Source organism: Marmota monax, unplaced genomic scaffold (assembly GCF_021218885.2).
Source record: "Marmota monax isolate L192 unplaced genomic scaffold, Marmota_monax_Labrador192_F-V1.1 WCK01_AAM20220418_F8-fsc00079, whole genome shotgun sequence".
NCBI lineage: Eukaryota > Metazoa > Chordata > Mammalia > Rodentia > Sciuridae > Marmota > Marmota monax.
The window spans coordinates 2222096-2245000 of record NW_026694099.1 but is presented as its reverse complement, the minus strand read 5'-3'; the positions used below and the strand labels follow the sequence as shown (position 1 = coordinate 2245000).

Below are 22905 nucleotides of genomic sequence, written 5' to 3'. Positions count from 1 at the left end.
TCTACCAGTCAGTCCCATGTTAATATGGGCACTGGGATCAGTAGCTGGTCAAAAGTTACTTTAGTGCAGCTGTGCTACTAAAGGACTCTTCTTACTGAGACCAATGGAGATACTGATAACCATAACTCCTAGCTTCACATCAGCATCATTGCAGCCTGTCAAGAGATAGTCCCATGAATCCTTTTCTTTTGACATATATTTTCCCATTAGCTCCTTTGCTTCTGCTTATTTTCTACAAATTAACTACCACCCTTTGCTTTCTCATCTACTTTGAAAGTAGTTTAAAGAAGACCCTAATATAAGAACACTTGTGACCTTGCCATGATTACACTGCTTATTGCTAGCTACTACTAACATTCCCAACTGACTCCTCCACTGGAATCTTTTCTCTAAACTTCCATCTCTTAGTCAACTGGTATTTGTTGCTACTCTTCAGTGCCCAGCTCTGGGCAGGAAAGAGTGGACACGTATAAGCAAGACTGTAAAACAAAGGTTAGTTCTCCAAGACCTTTCTGCTACCATCAGGAGACAAACACTTCAGGGTAGGGACTCAGAGAAGCAGGAGGGGTCACAACCCCCAGGATCTACCCTAGGCTGCACACAACCCTTTCCTATCAAGTTTCACCGTCTACAGGGAGTTACAGCAATTCTTATCTCTGCCTTTTTTTTTTTTTTAACCCAGGGACACTTAACCACTGAGTCATATCCCCAGACCTTTTTTTGTATTTTATTTAGATACAGGAACTCACTGAGTTGCTTAGGGCCTCTCTAAGTTGCTGAGGCTGACTTTGAATTTGTGATCCTCCTGCCTCAGCCTCCCAAGCTTCTGGGATTACAGGAGTGGGCCACCAAGCGTAGCCTTTATCCTTGCCTTTCTCTGTCAAACCTACCTCTGCCTCAGCTCCTGTCTCCAGGTGGCCAAGAGTGTCCTCATCCATCTCAGTCTGTCCTGATTCCCTGCCTGACATTGGTTTGTCAGATCCCCAACAAATACACACCTGTGGGTGTTCTCACCCACAGATCATACCTACATTGAGCTGAAGAGGAAGATTCACCCCAGGACTAGGCAGAGGTTAAAGAGAGGGACAGTCTAGATTTTTCTACCAGGAAGTATCAAAGATAAAAACATTTGAATGTTAATTTTAAAGAGTGAAAATAGATTTTATTCAGCATCTGGTGATAGTAGGAGAAAGAGTTGAGCTCCATTCTGATTAGTGCAGAGGTGACTTTGGTGATTTAAAAGGATGGGGGAGTGGGGAGTGAGCAGAGGCGCAATACAGTCAGTCAGTATGGTTAGGCTAGTTGTGTTATCAGTTATCTAAATTAGGATTCTCACCTTGAAGAAATGGAGAAACAGGCCATTTCCTTTTTTTAATTTTTTTAATATTTATTTTTCAATTTTCGGCAAACACAACATCTTTATTTTATTTTTATGTGGTGCTGAGGATCGAACCCAGCGCCCCGCGCATGCCAGGCGAGCGTGTTACCGCTTGAGCCACATCTCCAGCCCACCATTTCCTTTTTGATGATAACATTTCAAAGAAAGGGCTCTTAGGTCCTTGAGAGATGCTTCTGCTTGTAAGAGATACATATTTGCAACTATATATCTAGCTCCATGGTGCATGCCTGAAATCCCAGTCAATCAGGAGGTTGAGGCAGAAAGATCACAGTTGGAGGCCAGCCTCAGCAATTTAGTGAGACTGTCTCAAAGTAAAAAGGGCTGAGGATATAGCCCAGTGATATAGCACCCCTGAGTTTAATTCCTATTGCTATGGTGGTACATGCTTGTAATCCCAGTGGCTTGGGAGGCTGAGACAGGAGGATAGCAAGTTCAAAGCCAGTCTCAGCAAAAGTGAGGCACTAAGCAACCCAGTGAGACTCTGTCTCTAAACAAAATACAAAATAGAGCTGGGGATGTGGCTCAGTGCTTGAGTGACCCTGAGTTCAATCCCTGGTACCCTGGTACTCCCCCAAAATGAATGAATAAATAAATAATCCCTATTGCTGTTAGGGAAAGAAAGAGAAAAAAAGAAACCTAAGCCCATTTTAATAGATGATCTAAGAACAGGAAGGTCAGGGGTCTAGCATAAGGTACAGACTAGAACATATAGTAAATTTTCCTGGCAGCACTGAGTTTTCTCAAGCAGGCACTTTGGTGGGGTAGGGGGCTACTGACATCCTAGGGACATGGCCTTATGCTGCTAAAACCCATGCTAGAGTCTGGTCAAGTCTCTTAGTTCAGGGTTTGGCCAGAGCTGTTTTGTATCAAGAGGTCTGCAGTTCTCAGTGTGATGTACTCTCCACTGCCCTCTCCTCCGAAGCACCCAGGCCACTCAGCAAGGGACCACTTATCAGGGGTGAAGAGTTGTTCCAGCCAGGACCCAGGGACAGGCTCAGCTTGGAGTGAGGTGGAGGAATAGAAGGACTGCCTGTACTTGAAGGCCAGGAGTGAAGAGGAACTGGAAGTAGCCTGTGCTTAACTTGATAATGAGGAATCACTAGGAGAAGATTCTTCCTTAGGTCCTTGGAAATGGAGAAGTCTGTGAGGAATGCTGGGAAAGAAGAAGTGGAGACAGCTTTGTGCAATTTCTGTTAGCAAGTACCAATACAAGATGCATGCGCCATTAAGTGAGGTCTTGGCTCCCCTCCTCAAAGAGGTAGTTGCAGAAGAAACAAAGCCAGAGCAGACATGGCCTAAGCATCCTGAGCACACCTATAGGGACTTCTTCAAGAGGGAGCACTGATCTGGAGTTATGGCTCAGTGGTAGAGTGCTTGCCTAGCATGCGTGAGGCACTGGATTCAATCCTCAGCACCACATAAAAATAAACAAATAAAATAAAGGTATTTTGTCCATCTACAACTAAAAAGATATTTAAAAAAAAAGGGGGAGCACTGACAACATATACCCCACTATGCTGTGGCCACCTTCCTCACACAGAAACTTTGACCCCTGCAGCACAGAACTGAACAGTGCCAAGCCACCAGACTGTGGCTGAGCTCCCACTGGGACCCACTGGTGAGGGCTCCGCCTTCCCTCCCTGTGGCTTTAACATGGCAGAGGTGCCTGGTGTTATAAAGGCTGAGAGAATTTATATGTTTATTAAGCGCCTGCAATGACCAAAACACTCACCTAAATCTTAATTTTCCCATCTACCCTATGAAGTAAGTACTTTTAAATAGATAAGAAAACTGAGGCTTATCTTTTAAAGAAAAGTTGAGTAACTTGTCCCAACTTTGGGTAAATTAAGAAAAGGTGGGAAACTTGTCCAGGATTGTAGGTCCTTACAAAAGAAGAGTCTGGATTCGACTAAATATGCCCAAGTTCTTTCCCCTGTACCAAGCTGGTTCTGCTGCTTCGATTTTTGCTTGGCTATGGCTTTGGAGGACCTTTTATTTTGTGCAGAGGGAGTGTTGGGGAAGGGCAGATGGTGAAAGTATTCAAAGTTTACTCAGCCTGAGGACTTCCCAGCCAAATTCAGTCCTGCCCTTGCCTGAATTCAACCACACTTCCTTTTCTCTGTACCTTTGCTTGAGTTATTTTGATCTCTGTAATACCACTCATTCCTCCTTCTCAGGCCCCTCCCCTTTTCTGCCTGCCAGATTCATCCCACAGGCCCATCTCAAGCTTCTAGAAGCTTCTCCTGGTTTCTTGTACCCTTGCTTTTACTTTTCTGGGGAACCTCTTTCTATGATGTTCACTTGGGCCTTGACTAGTATTAGAGCTAAATGTCCTCCATTCCCTAAATAAGAATAAGTACCCCAACCCCAGGACAGGGCTGGGTCTTAGACCCTTTATCCCCCACTATGCTGTGGCCACCTTCCTCACACAGAAACTTTGACCCCTGCAGCACAGAACTGAACAGTGCCAAGCCACCAGACTATGGCTGAGCTCCCACTGGGACCCATTGGTGAGGGCTCCGCTTTCCCTCCCTGAGGGCTGGTGGGTTGGGCAGCCTGTGGCAACATCTGCACCTGAGTACTAATCCCCTGAAGACTCAGTAACTTCTACTATCCATTAGTCCTTAGCCTGGACCTCACATGCTGAACCTCAGCCTAATGCCCCTTACTGAGAGGTTTGGAGTTTGGAGAGGACCTCCTTACAGGGCTGTCAGCTACGAGAGCCATGGTGGCTCTTTGGACAACTGCAGATCCTTCTTATCCTCCTCCACCCGTGTCATTTGCCAGAAGCAGAGGTCAAACCTGAGTCATGATTGGGTGCACAGCGTTGCTCCCGTCAGCAATTCCAGGCAGTCTCCTTTACACTGAATTCTGAGCATCTGCACCACTCCCTATCTACTCCCTCCTGTGCCCAAAGGCCTGGCTGTGAGGACCAGAGTATGCCCAACCCTGCCTGATTCACCTAACCCACACTCCTTGCCTTGGGATCTGAGATCCACCCCCCACCCCTAATCCCTTACCCCAGCCCAGTGGGGTGCAGCCTGTCTTACTCTGGCCTCTGCAGCTCATCATTCATTCATTCTTTTTTAGCTTCCACCACTGCCACCAGCTCTGTCTCAATACATAGCTCAATTTTCCCCAGAATGCTTATGAAACCATCAGGCAGGTATATTGACTTCTACAGGGTTTGTCTCTCCAACTAGAATGTAAGCTTTCTAAGAGCAGGGACCTTATCTATCTATGTTGGTCTCTGCTATATTTGGAGCTGTGCTGGCGCCTAGCCATTGTCATTTTGATAATGAACTAGCTGAATTACATAAATGTTTAAATGAAGCAGCAATCATGGTGCTGGCACCTTTCTAGTGAAGGGAAATGCAGTCAAATGCAACCTGGGTGGTTCATAGCAGGGTGAAAGTGGATGCTGCACCCCATGATGAGCTGGAAGGCAGGTACCACAGGACTGGTGCTGAGAGGCACAAAAGAGGTGTGCAACAGAGCCCCAAACCAGGGCTGCTCCTCCTCACCTGCAACCCAGCCCTGGATTTATTTCCTCTAGGAAGTCTATGTACTCCTCATTAGATGCTCACCCAGCACCACATACCTCTCTGAGATCACATTTGCTTATCTGATTATTTCTGTCATTAAGAAATTTATATTGGAAAGCACTGCTTTAGGTCAGAAGCTCTGTGAGGTCAAGTACTGAGTCAGTGTTTGGCTCACTGCCATAGCCGCTATGCCTAGTGCAGGTCCAAGGAAGGGGCAGGCACTCACTGTTGTGGAATGGGTGAATGCGACTCCCCCAGGGGATCAGGTCCTCCTTCCTGTTTCTCACTGGGCACAGAACTTCAGAGCTTCTGCTTCCTGGCACTAACATTGTAGACTGTGATGATGCCCCCTCAAATTGTGTAGTGGCCCTGGCACAACACTGAAAGTAGTATGCTTCTTGGCCACACTTCCAGCCCCACCAGTGCTCTGGGCAATTTTAAGCCAATATGTCATCTTCATCAACCACCATGCATTGCCTGGCTCATGCGACAGAGGATCCAGTTCTGGCTCAAGAAGTTTTTCCAGATTTTCAGTCCCATCACCTTGTTGCTTTTCCTTCCTCTCTTTCTGCAGAGATGCCAACCTGAGTCAGCACCCACCGCACCCTGGGTGGAACAGAATGTCCCATTATGGGGACTTTCCCTCTGTGGCCTTCCTGTCTTTTAGGTCCTGCCCTGGGAAATTTCCCTCCCCTATCACTGGTCAGCCTTTTTCCTCCCCTACCCCAGTCAGGAAGTATGCAGAGTAGCATCACTGGCCAGTGAGGAATTTTCCCAGCCTGATTCAAAAGGAATTGGTGCAGGGAGGACAGAAAGAATCCAAGTGCCCAAGGAACCCCAGGACCCTGGGGAAATAGGTAGTATGGAGCATTTTCTTGGGCTCTCAGTCACTCTAGTTCCCTGGTATATCCCAAGGATCAAGAATCTTATAGAACTTCAGGGTAGTAGACTCTGGTCCTTGAATGTTCTCTAATATATTCTCACAAAGTGATTGACACTTGCATGATTGCCTCCCATGATGGCGAGCTCACTACCACTTATTAAGGCCCATTCTACCTTTGGGCAGCCTTATTTATTAGAAAGTCCTCCATAATAAGGCTATATCCACTTACTTGTCTTTGTTTTTTCTTTCAAGATACACAGAATCAGTGTACTTTCTGTTCCAGGAGTTTGAAGACTATTATCACCTGCCTGTTGAGCCTTCACTTTTGATTCAGCATCTCCCTTTCCTCTCTTTGGTTATGGGCTCTCCTGACCACCCTAATTTCTCCTTCCTGGCCCTCTCAAATGGGCCACACTCCCAATGGGGTCTGACTGTCACTGAGTTTGGAACCTCCATCATTCTGGGTACTGAAGGTCCCTCAGTGCAGCTCAGTCATGTTAGTGCTTCTGGCAAGCAAATCATAGAGTCTGCTCCTACCAACCCTGTGCCAGCCACAATCTCCCTTTCTTTACCGGTTAGTGTTGTTCCACCTCCCACACATTTGCTCTTGTGCAGACAATGAGGAGCAAAAAATCTGATTCTATTTCTGCTCAATTCTATTCCTGTGTAAGCCTCTTCAGAGTTCCCCCTACTTTTTTTTTTTTTTTTTTTCAGTACTGAAAATTGGACCCAGGGGTGTTCTACCACTTAGCTACATTCCCAGATGCATTTTTTTTTTTCTTTTCTTTTGAGACAGAATTTTGTTAAGTTGCCAAGGCTGGCCTTGAATTCATGATCCTTCTGCCCAGCCTGCAGAGTAGCTGGGATTACAGGTTTGCACCAACCAGCAGATATTTCTCTCATTTCCATTAGCATGACTTCTGCTGAGTGTCAGAATTCCCAACATTTGATTTATCCTCAAGTCCCCAGGGTGCCCCCAGGGTTCCTCTTCATCCAAATGTCTTGTCTAAACACCAGTCCCTTGAAACCGGCTGAGCTACATCAGGCCAGAATTCCCTCCCCTTGTTGACTCCTTCCCCTAGGAGGTGGGAGGTGGTTCTGTAGCCGGTCCACCCCAGCTCCCCAGGAGCCTCCTGAGCTTCCTTCCTCACTTACTCCCACACTCCCTGCCTTGGCCATCTCGGACAGAGTGCAGTGTGCAAGGCCAGGCTATAAAGAATCTGAGCAAGACTATAGCATCCAGGAATCTGACAGCCTGGGCTCCAAGGTCTATCATCTCTGAGCACGTGTCAGTTTCTAGTCATAATGGCTGTAAAGCAGTTAGTCATTATTCTGTCTCTTTAATAATGGCTTTGGGAACACTGCAGCTCTCTTTCTTACTTCATTGTGCACTTCTCTCCTTGCTCCCCCATTGAGACTCCTCTACCTGCACCCTTAGTCCTGCCCTTGCGATGACTCTACCAAAGCTGCTTCTTCCCTCCCCCCAATGCCCATTCCCTGCCTGGGGGGTGGGTAATGACTACCTGTGCATGCCTGACACCCACGCCAACCTCTTCTGCCCTGACCTCTCAGCCTCTCTCCAGGCAAGTATTTCTTGCTGCCTCGGGACATCGCCACATCAAACTGAACAGGTTAGAAGTAGGTTTTTCTCTTCTTACACAACCCTGTCTCCCCGCACTGCATTCTAAGACCTCTGTGGAAACCACAGATCCTCATTCTCTCAGCTTTACATCCTAACTCAGAGCTGCCTTTGTCCCTATATCTCAGTCCCACCTACTACCTAATCCTGCCTATGAGTCCTCAGAAAGTTCTTTTTGCCAAGTATGGTGGCACATGCCTGTAATCCCAGTGACTTGGGAGGCTGAGGCAAGAGGATTTCAAATTCAAGGCCAGTCTCAGCAATCTAATGAGGCCCTAAGCAATTTAGTAAGACCTTGCCTAAACATAAAAAAACAAGGGACTGGGGATGTGGTTCAGCAGCAGAGCATGTGCCTAGCATGCGGAAAGCCTTGGGTTTGATTCCCCAGCACCACTAAATAAATAGAGTTGGGGATGTGCCTCAGTGGTAAAGCACCCCTGGGTTCAATCCCCAGTACCAGGAAAAAAAAAAAAAAAAGTTCTGCCCTCAATGCACACCCAACCCCTCCTGGCCATAAGGACTCAGATCTGATTCCAGGTCCTAAACATCCCCAAAGAGAAGGTTTTCTAGCCTTTTCCCCACATTCACCTCCACCCTTTGTGTTTTCAGTTCCCCCACTAACCTCTACCCACCCCTGTGATTGGGAGAATTTTAAAATAGGAGGATCAGAGCTGTATGTTTATAATTTGTGCATTTTAATATTTATGTATGCTATTCTTCATTAATAAACTTTACAGGAAGAATAAAATAAGCATCTGAAGTTTAAAAGAAAACTGTAAACCATTACATATCACCAGATCTAGGAAAAGGGCCTTACAACTCAACCTGAGTCCAGACAAGGGGCTCCTTCTGTCCTACTCCAGCTGACATAGCTCACCCATGAGATTTGTCCTGCCTAATTCTTGCCACAAGCCTCAGGTGGATCTTTGAATTTAAATTAATTAAAATTAAACAGAATTAAAAATTTAATTCCTCAGTTGTACTAACCACTTTTCAAGATCTCAGCAGCCACATGGAGCTAATGGTAACTGTATTGAATGGTACGAATGATGAGCGTTTTTTCAATTGTCAAAAAAAGTTCTATTGAGCCAGACACAGTGGCACAAGCCTATAATCCCAGCCACTCAGGGAGGCTGAGACAGGAGGATCGGGAGTCCAAAGCCAGCCTTAGCAAAAGCAAGGTGCTAAGCAACTCAACGAGACCCTGTCTCTAAATAAAATACAAAATAGGGCTGGGGATGTGACTCAGTGGTTGAGTGCCCCTGAGTTCAATCCCTAGTACCCCCACCCCAATTTTTTAAAAAATTCTATTGAATAGGATCTATCAACAAATATATGAAAAAGTGTTCAACATCTCTAGCAATTAGAAAATGCAAATTAAAACTTACATTGAGATTTCACTTCACTCCAGGCAGAATGGCAATTATCAAGAATACAAGTAAAAATAAATGTTGGCAGGAATGTGGAGAAAGAGGTACACTCATACATTGCTAGTGGGACTGCAAATTGGTACAACCACTCTGGAAAGCAGTGTGGAGATTCCTCAGAAAACTTGGAATGGAACCACCGTTTGACCCAGTTATCCCACTCCTCAGCATATACCCAAAGGACTTAAAATCAACATACTATAGTGACTTGGCCACAATCAATGTTCATAAAAGCTCAATTCACAATAGCAAACTATGGAACCAACCTAGGTACCCTTCAACAGATGAATGGATAAAGAAAAATGTGATATATATATGATATACATGATATATATATATATATATAATATGATGGAATATTACTCAACCATAAAGAAGAATGAAATTATGGCATTTGCCAGTAAATGGATGAACTTGGAAACTATCCTGCTAAGTGAAATAAGCTAATCCCAAAAAACAAAGGCTGAATCTTCTCTCTGAAATGAAGGATGCTAACTCACAATAAAGGGGATGGAGCTAGGGAAAAAATAGAGGTACTTTGGATTAGACAAAGGGGAATGAGGGCAGGGAGAGGGGATGGGAATAGGAAAGACATAGAATGAATCGGACATAACTTTCTTATGTTCATATATGAGTACATGACCAGTGTAACTCCACTTAATGTATAACCACAAGAATGGGAAGTTAAACTCCATGTATGTATAATATGTCAAAATACACTCTACTGTCTTGTATACCTAAAAGAACAAATAAAAAAAAAAATTCTATGGGACAGGGCTGCAGTGGATCAGAAGGTCAAGAAGACAGTATTTTTTTTGTCCAGCACTAGATCCCTGGCAGCCACTGGCACACTGTGACACCAAACTATGATGCTAAGTATCAAGCAACTGAATGAATACACACAATGCCACAAGCTACACAGGGCCCAGTGATAGCATCAGTATCTGCCTCCTACTTATTCCTGCTGCCTTCACACCATCCATGTCTGCTATCCCACTTTGACTGGGACCTGACCTAGGGCTCATCAACCCTTTTCTCCCTACAAACCATCTCTGGTCTCTGCTCAGGGTCATAGGCAGTGTGTGTGCATGTGCATGTTGGAGGCAGAAGGAGAGAAAAGATTAGCAGATGTGAACAAACACCAGGGTTCCAGGGCTCAAAAAGTTCAAGTCTAGGCCTTTGACAATGACCATTCTCACCTACGCAGTGAACACCCAGGCTTTGGTTTGAATTCTGGCCATGTTTCCTCCCAGCTATTCTACTTTGGGCAAGCTATGTAACCTCTGTGAACCAACTGCATGCATTGTTTCCTCAGTGTAAGATATGGAACGTAACACCTGCTTCCCATCCATAATGAATGCATTAAATAAGCAGTCTGGGGCTTATTGACAATCATAGCTTGTTCCTGTCTCTACAGAGTACAGTAAAACTTCTTCCTCCAATCATTCAGATTGTGGCCCTCAGACACCTGCGTGATTCCCACTTATCTCACAGAGGAGGCCAGATATAACTTCTGGAATCTCGTTTTGCCTTCAAGCAAGAGTCTTATCATTAATTCCATTACTCTTATCCAAAGAGGCACCTGGCTTAGCACCTCTCTGCCAGCCAATTAAGTCTGTCTGGCTTTCTCTCCCCCACCTTCACGTCATATACATGCCTGAAAGCCCTTCCTGCCCTCTCTTTCCAAAACCCAGGCCCTACCTTTTTTAATTCAAATTTTTTTCATGAGACTCACTTCCTCTCTTAAGCCTGCCTGACTCAACCTCTGTAGTTTCAAGATTGCTAATCACTAAGAAATATTTCATGCTTACCTCAGCCTTTGTCCATCCCCTTCCTCCTCCCTTAGTGACTATGATGTAACACTGTATCTGGCAAACCTGCACCTGTGGGTATCTATGTTCCATGCACGATGTTCCTATGAGTGTATATAGAGCAGGAAGTAAGAACAGGTGATAGATAAAATTCAAAGCAGCTGGTGAAGTGGGAGGACTGAACTAGACCAGACACAGGTCCCATTTGGCTACTTACTACTTGAGTGGCCCACAGCAAGTTACTTAATCTTTTCAAACCTCAGTTTCCTTGCATGTTTGTTATGAAGATTAGAAATAATAATAATTACAGCTACTATTGTTATTTACTGAGCCTGCTACTCAATTCAGTTATTATTCTAAGCACTTTATATAGATTAATCGTAATTTCAACTCAAGCAGCTAAGTAATATCTTCCCTATGACACTGCTGAAGAAATTTAGACACAGATGAAACTCACAGGTTAAATACTTGCCCCCCAAGTCACATAGCTGGTACTCACAAGCCAGGATTTATTACCAGGCAGTCAGCTCCAGAGTCTATGTTCTTAACCACTCTGCTGCTGCCTCCCACATGTGTCCTGAATGTATACACACACCTAGTATTCACAAAGCTCCCATCCCAGTGCCTGGCACAAGAATAATAAGTTGAGTAAGTCCTTACTCATTAGGACTATAAGTACACCAGGCCAGGGAAATTGTCTCTTTTCCTCTTTAACTTGTTACAAGTTCGGAAAGGACAAAGTCTACACTGAACACTTTACATACATTTCCAGGGTCTGAGAGAGGTATATAAGAAATATAAATATTTAGGGGCTGGGGTTGTAGCTCAGCGGTAGAGCACTCGCCTAGCACATGTGAGGCCCTGAGTTTGATCCTCAGCACCACATAAAGATAAATAAATAAAGGTATTGTGTCCAACTACAACTAAAAAGTGAATATATATATATATATATATATATATATATATATATATATATATCCAGCACGTGTGGGCCCTGGGTTCGATCCTCAGCACCACATAAAAAATACATGAATAAAATAAAGGTTTTATGTCCAACTACAACTAAAAAAAATTAAAAAAAAAAGATTCTATTAGGAAACCCTCCTGCATTGGTCAAGGCCTCATGAATGTCCTCCTGATCCTTGAATGCCAACCACACACATTGTTGGACCCAGCCATACTAGCCTTCACAATGTGGTATTTTGTTCATCTAATTAATTACCAAGAACTGAGGTCAGCGAGGTGTGATGAGGCAAGCCTATAATTCCAGCAGCTCAGGAGAGTGAGGCAGGAGGACTGCAAGTTCAAAGCCAGCCTCAGGATTTTAGCAAGGCCTTAGGCAATTTAGGAAGACCCTGTCTCAAAATAAAAAAGCAAGAAGGGCTGGGGATGTAATTCAGTGGTAAACTGCCCCTAGGTTTAATCTCTAGAACAACAACCAAAACAAAGCAACAATTTATAGGATGTGACTTATAATTGTTTCTTGAATTTATGGAGCAAATTCCAGTCATTGCATTTCATTTTTAATAACAAATGAGCAAAGTGTCTTATAGATATGATAGGATTGCTGGGCCTGGTGGTGTAGGCCTGTAATCCCAGAGACTTGGAAGGCTGAGCAGGAGGATTGCAAGTCTGAGGCTAGCCATTTAGTGAAACTCTGTCTGAAAATAAAAATAAAAAGGGCTGAGGATGTGGCTCAGTGGTTAAGTGCCCATGAGTTCGATCCCTGATACAAAAAAAAAAAAGAAAAGAAAGAAAGAAAGAAAAGAAAAAAAACTGAGGCAGATATGAGAGAGACTATACCAAGACTTGTCCTCTAGGAAATTTTGATCTGATTGGAGACACTGGTGCATAAACCAAAACTTGTAGTAGGTAAAGGAGCATTTGACAGCACTTGAAAGTCTATCGAATCTGACTGGGGTATTTCAAATTTCCTGTGGTCACTCTTGTTTTAAATCTTAAAGATGAATAGTAGTTAGCTTGACAAGGGAAGGGTACGGAAGAAGAAGAGTCAAGAAGAGGAAACGCCATGGTATAGTGGCCTCTGCCTGTAATCCCAGAGACTTGGGAGTTTGAGGCCAGTGGATCACAACTTTGAGGCCAGACTCAGCAATTTAGAAAGACCCTATCTCAAAATAAGAATTAAAAGGTCTGGGGTATAGCTCAGAGGTAGAGCACCCCAGGTTCCATCCCCAATACCTGGACAAGGAGTAATGACAGGGAAGAAGAGGAAACAGATTAACATATTTGGGCAACTGCAAGAGGTTCTATAAGCTAAGATGAAGGATTTTAACAGGAACAGCTGTAACCTAATTAGTCCATACTAGTTTGAATGGACTGAGAGGTGACTATAGGCAGGTGAGGCATGGCTGGAGGAGTTGGATCAGTGGGGGTGTGCCCTGGAAGGGTGCATCTTTTCTAAGGTCCCTCCCCTCCCTTTGCTTCCTGGCCCTTCCATGAGCAGCTGAGCAGCTCTCCTCCTCTGGGCCTTTCCCCCATGATGCGCTGCCTCATCTTGGGCCCTGAGCAATGGAGTCAACCATCTACGGACTGAGACCTCTGAAACCATGCAACCCAAATAAAGTACCTTCTCTAAGTTGTTCTTGTCAGGTATAGTCAGGTTTAGTCAGGAATGCAAAAGCTGATTAAATCAGTTGGACATGGGGTCAGGGGCTAAATGCCAAAATGCCGGATATGCTGAAAGATTCAAATTCTGTCCTGAACCAGCAGCTCAGGAGGCTGAGGCAGGAGGATTGTGAGTTCAAAGCTAGCATCAGCAAAAGCAAGGCCCTAAGCAACTCAGTGAGACTCTGTCTCTAAATAAAATATTAAAAAGGAGCCAGGCATGGTGGCAAATGCCTGTAATCCCAGCAGCTCAGGAGGCTGACCCAGGATGATGGTGAGTTCAAAGCCAGCCTCAGCAAAAGCAAGGCACTAAGCAACTCAGTGAGACCCTGTCTCTAAATAAAATACAAAATTGGGCTGGGGATGTAGCTCAGTGGTCAACTGCCCCTGAGTTCAATCCCCAGTACCTAAATAAATAAATAAATAAAATTCTGTCCTAGAAACTGTCAAGAGCCACTGAGGGCTAGGCAGATATGTGACACTGAATCTCCATTTCAAAAAGAATGTTCAAGCAGCACAAAGGATGAACTGATGATAGAGGGTACAGGGCAGAGATGGTAAAGGACAAAAAGACTCAACAGTTCTAGTGGCAGCAGGAATGGAGAAAGTAAGTATTCAAAAGAGATTAAGAAATGGGGAGGGGGGAGGATTGTGGCTCAGTGGTAGAGCACTTGCCAGCATGTGTGAGGCACTGGGTTGGATGCCCGGCACAACATAAAAGCAAACAAATAAAATAAAGGTATTGTGTCCATCTACAACCAAAAAATATATATATATATTAAAAAAAAAAAAGAAATGGGGGAAGGAATAGTATTATTGTTTACCATAGGAAACATGAAGCCAATATCCTGACAAGATACATGGGGAACAATGATACCTTTTGACTTCTAGAGTTTGAGATACCTCTGCGGCACCCAGGTGATATCCAATAGGCTTTTGAAAATGTATGTATACATATATATGAATACATTTATTATTAAGGTTCATAAGACATCTGGGCTGGAGATAAAAATTTGGGTGTCATCACCTTACAGGTAGTAATTAAAACCATGAAAGTTGATGAAGTCACCCAGAGAAAGTGTAGGGTCAGAAGATCTGTGGGCCAAGTACAGAGCTCTGGGGAACTCTAACTTTATCCCTCGTTGAACAAGACTTGGATGTGTTAACCCTGGAACAATGTGTGCAATGAAAAACACTGAGAGGGGCTGGAGATGTGGCTCAAGCGGTAGCGCGCTCGGCTGGCATGCGTGCGGCCCAGGTTCGATCCTCAGCACCACATACAAACAAAGATGTTGTGTCCGCCGAAAACTAAAAAAATATAAATAAATATTAAAAAATTCTCTTGTCTCTCTCACTCTCTCTTTTAAAAAAAAAAAGAAAAAAGAAAAACACTGAGAACCAGATATCGCCAACATTTCAAAAAAACTGAACTGATGAAAAGAAAGAGGCAAAAGTAAAGAAGCAGGAAAGGGGCATCAGGCAGAAAGAAGGCAGTGAGTGGTGTCAGTCAGAGGACAGGGAAGATACGGGCAGGAAACTCCATCCGTTAGATCTGACAATTGGGAGGTGGCCGGTGTAGCCACAGTAATTACGGTCAGTGGAGTTGTAAGGGTGTGGGTTTCCGGTTGTTGGAGAAACCTCTTCAACCAGACATAAGTTTGGGTCGCTAACTGGAATAGCCGTCCCAACACACTTGACACATATGCTGTGGCCGCGCGTGCGCACTCTTACACCCCAGGGCCCTCAGAGGAGCCTCACGATCTGGCCTTCTCCACCACGGGCCCCCACCCGGTCCTGTAGAGGGCGCTGCGCCTTAGTGAGCCGCGGAGTGACGCCGCTCTAGCCACCCTACTGGCTCGGTGGCCAGCGCCGCAGCTCCGGGTCCCCAGCGTCTCCTCCCAGCGCAGGTGGGTCCGCCCGCAGGGGGCGGGGGTGCCTGGGAGCCGTGGGGGCAGGCGTGCAGTCGTCCCTAGTGCTCAGGTGCCACGACTTGGGCTGCGGCCCCGGTGGATCGGGCTGTGGAAAGGGCTGCGCGGGTGGAGATCCCAGTCCTGGTGAGCTCCTCCTGGACGCACAGTGCTTGCCCAGGTCCTTTACCACCCTGAGGGTCTCCGCCCAATCCCGCGTGCAGCTTCCGGCGGACACCTGAGGGCGGAGCTATTGGGGGCGGGGACCCGTGATTGACACCTCTCTCCCCAGACTTCGGTGCTACCCCTGGACCCCTCCCCTGCCCTGAACGCTGAGCCGGCACCATGGTGAGAACCCTGAGCCCAGCCCCTCACCTCTTCAGGCCCACGCCCTCGTCCCGTGAGACTCTGCTTCCTTTGCCCCATAGGAACTTTGGACTCTCCATTAGGGGGTTCTATTGGGTCGGCCCCTGCAAGGCAACCTGCATTCTTCCAACCTTCCCTTCCCTGTAGCACGGGCGCCTGAAGGTGAAGACGTCAGAAGAGCAGGCGGAGGCCAAAAGGCTAGAGAGGGAGCAAAAGCTGAAACTCTACCAGTCAGCCACCCAAGCTGTCTTCCAGAAGGTGGGGTTCTCAGAGATGGCTCCGACTCCAGGAGGCCCCTTAGCATTCACAGAGGCCAAGAGCTGGGCTTTAGAGCCAAACTGCCTGGATCCAAATCTAGGTTCTATCGCTTACAGTGTGACCTTGGGCAAGTTTGCTGAATCTCTTTGGGCCTCAATTTACTCATCTGTAAAGTGGAGCTAATAATTGCACCCACTGCACAAGAATAGTTGTGTAGATTAAATGAGAGAATACCTGCAAAGCTTTTTGCATAGTACCTGTTGTATAGTGTGGGATTTACAGAATATTTTGTAGTTTCAAGTTATATCATTTAGCCCTGTGGTTGGAGAACCTCTGACCCTGAAACATGTCTTCTCAGCGCCAGGCTGGAGAGCTAGATGAGTCAGTACTGGAACTGACAAGCCAGATTCTGGGAGCCAATCCTGACTTTGCTACCCTCTGGAATTGTCGACGAGAGGTGTTCCAGCAGCTGGAGACCCAGAAGTATGTCAGGGCTCAAAGTCCCATGAAGATTTCCCTAACCCTGACCTTTTCCTGCCTGGGTCAGGGGTTGGAGGAGGAGTGGGGCAGTGGTGTGTTTAGAGATGGGGGAAGGGAGTGGAAGCAGAAAGTGAGGGTTAAGCTGAGATTGGGTGTTAGAGGGCCCTGATTTTCCTTTCCCTCCGTATGTAGGTCCCCCGAGGAGTTGGCTGCTCTGGTGAAGGCAGAACTGGGCTTCCTGGAGAGCTGCCTACGTGTGAACCCTAAGTCCTATGGCACCTGGCACCACCGCTGCTGGCTGCTAGGCCGCCTGCCTGAGCCCAACTGGGCCCGGGAACTGGAATTATGTGCCCGCTTTCTTGAAGTCGATGAACGGAACTGTAAGTGCAAAAGATTCTGTTCCCACAACCCTCACATCCTGGTATTGGAGCCTCAGTAAGGCCCATGGTGGAGTGGGAAGTTGCTGGTGGTAAAAAGGGTGATGGAGTCAAATGCATCCTCAGTGGAATCCATCAAGGTGTTTCTAGGGGTCTCTGACGGAACTCTGGAGGTACCAGTGAGATAACTACTCTTTACCCTGCTCCTGAGATATGCTGTCACTACCATCCCCTCTAGTTCACTGCTGGGATTATCGGCGGTTTGTGGCTGCACAGGCAGCTGTGCCCCCTGCAGAGGAGCTAGCCTTCACTGACAGCCTCATCACCCGAAACTTCTCCAACTACTCCTCCTGGCATTACCGTTCTTGCCTCTTGCCCCAGCTGCACCCCCAGCCAGACTCTGGCCCACGGGGGCGCCTCCCTGAAGATGTGCTGCTCAAAGGTAAGCAAGGCCAGGGGATTCTGGCAAGTATTCTGCAGTGCTACCCTTCCAGCCCTGATGCCTGCCTGGCCCTATTCCTGTACCTTAGTAAACTTGGGTGATTGAGGACCTACTTCATGCCTGTCTTTGGAGATGCATAACACTTAGTCCCTGGCTGTAAGGAGCTCAGGTGTCCAATGGGGAAAATAAAACTGACATGTGAAGCCCCATGGATGGCCAAGGCATATATGAGACAGGACTGGAGATGTTTCAAGATGTGTGTGGGTTGGTGCGGTGGCCAGGAGCCCACCAGCATACTCACAGCTCCATGCCTCTCTGGCCCCACAGAGCTGGAGCTGGTGCAGAATGCCTTCTTCACTGACCCCAATGACCAGAGTGCTTGGTTCTATCACCGCTGGCTTCTGGGCCGAGGTGAGCAATGGGGGAAGAGACTGAGTGTTTGGGTTTGGAAGGAATGGAATAAGATTATGGAGACCTGAAGCTGTCTCTCCCCAGCTGACCCCCAGGATGCGCTGCACTGCCTGCATGTGAGCCGAGATGAGGCCTGCCTGACTGTGTCCTTCTCTCGGCCCCTCCTAGTGAGTCTTGTGACTTTTGCTGGAGAATATCGAGGGATTATGAGCCTGGTGCTGTTGGGGCTGATGGGTCTTTTTTTTGTCCCTTGTGCCAGGTAGGCTCCAGTACAGAGACCTTGCTACTCATGGTTGATGAGTCACCCCTGATTGTGGAGTGGAGGACCCCAGATGGCAGAAACCGACCCAGCCACGTCTGGGTATCCCAGGATTGGTGGGGAAGAAATGAGGACTTGGGAGACAGCTGGGTGGGATAATCTGAAAAGTGGTAAGGCTAGGGCATTTCCTTGACCCAATGCTCCCAGCTCTGTGACCTGCCCACTGCCTCCCTCAATGACCAGTTGCCCCAACATACATTTCGTGTCATTTGGACAGCAGGCGATGCTCAGAAGGAGTGTGTGCTTTTAAAAGGTAACGCAACCTGCACCCCTGCCCCTTTCAGCAGTCCTCACCCCTCTCCCCCTCTCATGGGTATCTTCTGCTAACTCCCCTTTCCCTCAGGCCGCCAAGAGGGCTGGTACCGGGACTCAGCCACTGATGAGCAACTGTTTAGGTGATGACCTGAAAGCACACAGATAGGATAGGGGTTCTGGGCTCTGGGCATCAGGCTGTTGGGGGCAAAAGTCTTGGGCCTGGGGGAGATGTTCTCAGACTGAATGCTGGGGATGACCCGTATCCCAGGACTATGGGTATCATCCCTTTCCCACCCTGCCCTCCCTCAGGTGTGAGCTGTCAGTGGAGAAGTCCACAGTGCTACAATCTGAGCTCAAATCCTGTAAGGAGCTGCAGGAGCTGGAGCCTGAGAATAAATGTGAGGCACATTCCCTGAGAGTCTGTTCCCCAGAACCCATCTAAGAAAGCCCCCTGGGGAAAGCAGGAATGGTCTCAAGAGGATGGGAACAGAGGAGGATCCAGAGGAACTCCTCCGTTTCTCTGACCTTTCCTCAGGGTGCCTGCTTACCATCATTCTGCTGATGCGGGCACTGGACCCCCTCTTGTATGAGAAGGAGACACTGCAGTACTTCCAAACCCTCAAGGCAAGTTGGGCCTGGGGGAACTGGCCAGGGGAAGACCAGTAGGCAGGAGGAAAGCAGCTGACTTACTTACCTGCCTGCTGCATTCCCACCAGGCTGTAGACCCTATGCGAGCAGCCTACCTGGACGACCTGCGCAGCAAATTCTTGCTAGAGAACAGTGTGCTCAAGATGGAGTATGCCGATGTACGCGTGCTACACCTGGCTCACAAGGTATGTGCTGCTGTATGTGCCCTCTGCTAGGCCCCTACCCACTGGCCTTACCATATTCTGGATATATCTTCCCTACCCAGATTGAATCCATCATCCTTCTAGCCTTTTCCTTGAGTCCATGCTTTCTGTCACTTGGCCTATTTTCTTCACACCTCCCAGTTTCAAATCCTGAGTTACCAGGGCCTCTTGCTGCTCCTTCCACCAGACTGGTCATATCATTCTGCCTCCAGAGTGACCCTTGACCCACCCTGCTATGTATCCCGTGCTTCTCACCCTGAAGCAGACCCTAGAACATAAAAGTTCAAATCGTTTCTAGGCTCCACTTTCCCTTTTCTAGTCCTTACCAGTCTTCCTATAACATCCCTGAAGCCTACCTCTCCTCTTGACAAGCCCTTCTTGCTGACTCAGCAGTCACCCTGGCACCCTCACTGTCCTCTGTCCCTTCCACACTTTAGTCTTCCTCTTCTATTCACTCCCACTGGTCACCCCACCCTTAGTACTCACTGTCTGTTGTATGTCCCACCGGCTGCAAGGCAACCTTCCCACATGCTATCATCCTCTCCTCAGCAACTTCCCCAGGGGCCTGTATAGGGCACAGAGGGCAAGAAGCTGAGGACCCTCCCCCCAGTCTTGCTGGGTATCTCATACCTTTCACACTCCTAGGATCTGACAGTGCTCTGCCATCTGGAACAGCTGCTTTTGGTTACCCATCTTGACCTGTCACATAATCGTCTCCGAACCCTGCCCCCTGCCCTGGCTGCTCTGCGTTGCCTTGAGGTAAAACATTCATTCTTCCCTTGCTATTCTGTGTGGTCCTTTTTCCATTCCTCCAACTCAGAAGTCTGCCTGTGCTACAGAGATGTCCAGGACCTTCCCGTCCCTACAGGTGACCAGTTGCCCTCCCCCAGTCTATCACCCAGCCTGACCTCATGAACCCTTCCATGTACTGTAAGCTGATCACCCTGGGCTCTTGTATTGCTTGTGCAAGCCCCAGGCTGACAACTGCCCACTCAATCTTGTGCCTTCCTGCTCCCCAGGTGCTGCAGGCAAACGATAACGCCATAGAGTCCCTGGATGGCATTACCAACTTGCCCCGGCTGCAGGAACTTTTACTGTGCAACAACCGTATCCTTTTGGCTCCCTTGCTGATAGTGTAGAGTAAGGAGGACACTGTGGAGGGACAGACCGCAGACATAGACAGAGTACCAGACTGAGACGGGCGGGAGACAGAGGCTCTGGCAGTGTGAGCTGAGGGGAGATGATAGCCTGGGGTTGTCTGGAGCTATCATTAACTTGCATCAGTGGAGTTTTGTAGAGGGTAAGTGACTTCCTCAAACCAGAGTTCACAAACGGGCAACCTGAAGGTGGTTCCTGGGGACCACACAGTGTTATAAAAACCAGGAAATTGCATATTTTTTAAAAAATCTAAGACTGACTCCTCTTTTAAAAATTGGAAGTTAGAGCAACCTTTGACCTTATTTCCACTTGGCAGCACTTGGTCATTGCTGAACAGTGAATGCCTCTTTGTATCAGGTTAGTTTTCTTCTTTGCCATAGTCTCCACCACTGCTCTGGAACCACCCCCAGCCAGCTTCATGTGCTTCCTGCCCAGCCACTATGGGCAGGTGTTTGCAGCCCTGCCTTGAGCCTTACTCCCTCCAAGGGACATTCCCATCAAACAGGCTTCCAGGCAGCAGTTGCCAGCTCTCAAGGGTGCCAAGTAGTAGACAGATCTGGGGAAACCTGCTGAACTTTCCTTGACTCTCCACCCAAGGCCTCCAGCAACCTGCAGCACTCCAGCCTCTTGCCTCCTGCCCCAGGCTAGTCCTTCTCAACTTGGAGGGCAACCCACTATGCGAAGAGGGGGGTGTCTTGGAGCACCTGGCTGAATTGCTGCCTTCAGTTAGCAGCATCCTCACCTAAGAGGCCCTGCCCTACACCTTTGCCCTTTAACTTATTGGGACTGAATAAAGAATGGAGAGGCCCCTTCAGGCTGCTGAGCTGCTGTCACTGCCGCTTCTGTGTTACTACTATCATTACTACTGCCACATATTCTGGAAAAAGAAAAGGAAGAGACTTGGGGTGTGTCTGCTTTCATTTAATGATCTACACTGTTATTCCCTGTTACAGAGAAGCAAAACCAGTGTTGGGCACAGAAGACAGGTCTGGATTTAAGCTTATCTTCTGGTTTTGTAATTGGGTTTGGGCCTAGGTTCCAGATTGGGATAGGAACTGGGAAAACCACAAAACAACTGTAAGTCTCTCTAACTGGCTGGGCATGGTGGCACACACCTGTATTCCCAGTTGCTTGGAAGGCTGAGGCAGGAGGATCGTAGTTCAAAGTTAGTCTCAGCAACTTAGTGAGGCCTGAGAAACTTGGCAAGACTCTGTCTCTAATTAAAATATTTTTAAAGGGCTGGGGATGTGGCTCAGTGGTTAAGCACCCCTGAATTCAATCCCTGATACCAAGAGGGAAAAATGTCTCTCTAGCTGGAAGAGAGTTTCCCCCATGACACCTGCCCCTTTCAGATGCTCTCCTCTCTTCCCTGGCTCTCATTCACCTCAACTGAGAAGTCTCCAGTGTTCCATGTTCCAGGAGGAGCAAGTCAGAATTCCCTTTCTCCACCTTGTTGTAGCAATAGTATCGGTCCCCATGAACAGTGTCTCACAGTTGAAAAACCTTTAGAAATACTTGATCCCATTTGATCCTCACAAACTCTCAGGGGTGAGGATGATTATACCCATTTGTACTAATGAGGAAACTGCTGTTAAGACTTGCCCAAAGTTGCTGAGCTCTGAGGTGCTGGAGCCAAAGTCATCTACCAGCCTTGTTTTTTCTATATCAATGAAAAAAGTACATGAAATGGTTGGGCAAAGTCTTGGCCTCAGCTCCCTGAGATACTGAACTGAGTGTCTGTTTCTGTGGTTTTCCCTCTTCCTGTCCCCTACACCTTGTCCAGACTGAAAACCCTGAGGCACCAAGCCTCCAGGAAGGAGGAGAGGGGGAGTGGCTCAGGGTTAGGGCACCCAGTCAAACCTGGCTGGGTAGAGAAAGAGAAAGATTGATTGAAACAAGGGAGAGTGTGACAAAGGCATTTTCCTGGTTCTCTGGGATCTGCCTGGGCCCACATGTGCTCACACACATCAAGCCATACAGGGCCTCACCCCTTCCTGTACCATAAGTGGTATTCAGACAGCCCCACGATGAAGCCCTTTGGCTGACCTGCCTCACACTGCCTAGAATTTTTATTTCCACCAGTGTATGTGCTGAGAGTTAGAAGGTGCCACAGACCCTTGCCAGGTGCTGGGGCTTGCCGTTGGACAAGAAAGTCGGTGTGGGGCTCCCCTCCAGCTGGAGTCTCTGTCCCCAGTTCTCCCTTCCTGATACATCAGCACCCTCTCTTCAAGTCCGTTTCCTTGTCTTTTTTGGCAACCCTGTTTTCATTATCTTCTGTTCAGTGGCTCATAGACAGAGCTGGAACACCAGTGGGTTGAAGAGAAGGGACTCCTAGCTGCTGAGCATGAGAGTAGGACCCAAGGAAAGCCTCCTTGAAGATGCCTAGTGCGTCTGCCTTGAGGTTGTCTCCCTGGCATCTCAGGTGTTTCTCTCAGAGCTAGGGGTGGAGCTAGGAAGCACACAGGTAGGTGCCTGGAGCCGGTTGGTCTGGATTCCCAGGAAGAATTCCAGGATGAAGAAGAGGAAGAATTTTCAACTCCAGCTGACCAGACACTCCTCCCAGGAGAAAAAGGAATATTGTAGCCTGGGGAGGGGGCCTCAGTTTCCATCCAGGCCTGAATGTAAAGGCCTAATCCTCCAGGCTGAGAGGAGAAAATAAGAGATTGTTCCTACTCTGACCCCCAACCCCAGTCCCAAACGGGAGACACAAGATGCTGAAAGGCAGCTCACTCATGCTGGGAACTGTGGAGCA

General features: G+C 47.4%; 1 protein-coding gene and 1 long non-coding RNA gene across 4 annotated transcripts in view; one reads left to right on the top strand and one right to left on the bottom strand.

Moving 5' to 3' along the window:
• The window catches only part of LOC124107339 (uncharacterized), a 53849-nt gene that overhangs the window by 1648 nt on the left and 29296 nt on the right, over positions 1-22905 (bottom strand). The window lies entirely within an intron of this gene.
• Positions 15162-20976, top strand: Rabggta (Rab geranylgeranyltransferase subunit alpha). Of its 3 annotated transcripts, none has more exons than XM_046465265.2 (17): positions 15162-15236; positions 15529-15584; positions 15750-15860; positions 16219-16343; positions 16533-16720; positions 16956-17159; positions 17487-17570; positions 17655-17737; positions 17830-17931; positions 18037-18142; positions 18233-18284; positions 18454-18542; positions 18680-18768; positions 18861-18977; positions 19641-19754; positions 20015-20102; positions 20751-20976. In XM_046465265.2, the coding sequence occupies exons 2-17, from the start codon at positions 15582-15584 to the stop codon at positions 20897-20899; spliced, it is 1704 nt and encodes a 567-aa protein (XP_046321221.1). In that variant the 5' UTR covers positions 15162-15236; positions 15529-15581; the 3' UTR covers positions 20900-20976. The 3 variants fall into 3 exon arrangements, with proteins under 3 accessions (XP_046321221.1, XP_058441803.1, XP_046321222.1); XM_058585820.1 differs by having other exon boundaries at positions 15219-15236; positions 15461-15584; XM_046465266.2 differs by lacking the exon at positions 15162-15236 and adding an exon at positions 15285-15383.

What these genes read in the sequence shown, in the direction of transcription:
- Rabggta (XM_046465265.2), top strand. An exon ending in CCTTCTCTCGGCCCCTCCTA is followed by an intron (nt 17,738 to 17,829) that starts GTGAGTCTTGTG and finishes CCCTTGTGCCAG; the next exon opens with GTAGGCTCCAGTACAGAGAC. An exon ending in GGAGTGTGTGCTTTTAAAAG is followed by an intron (nt 18,143 to 18,232) that starts GTAACGCAACCT and finishes CCTTTCCCTCAG; the next exon opens with GCCGCCAAGAGGGCTGGTAC.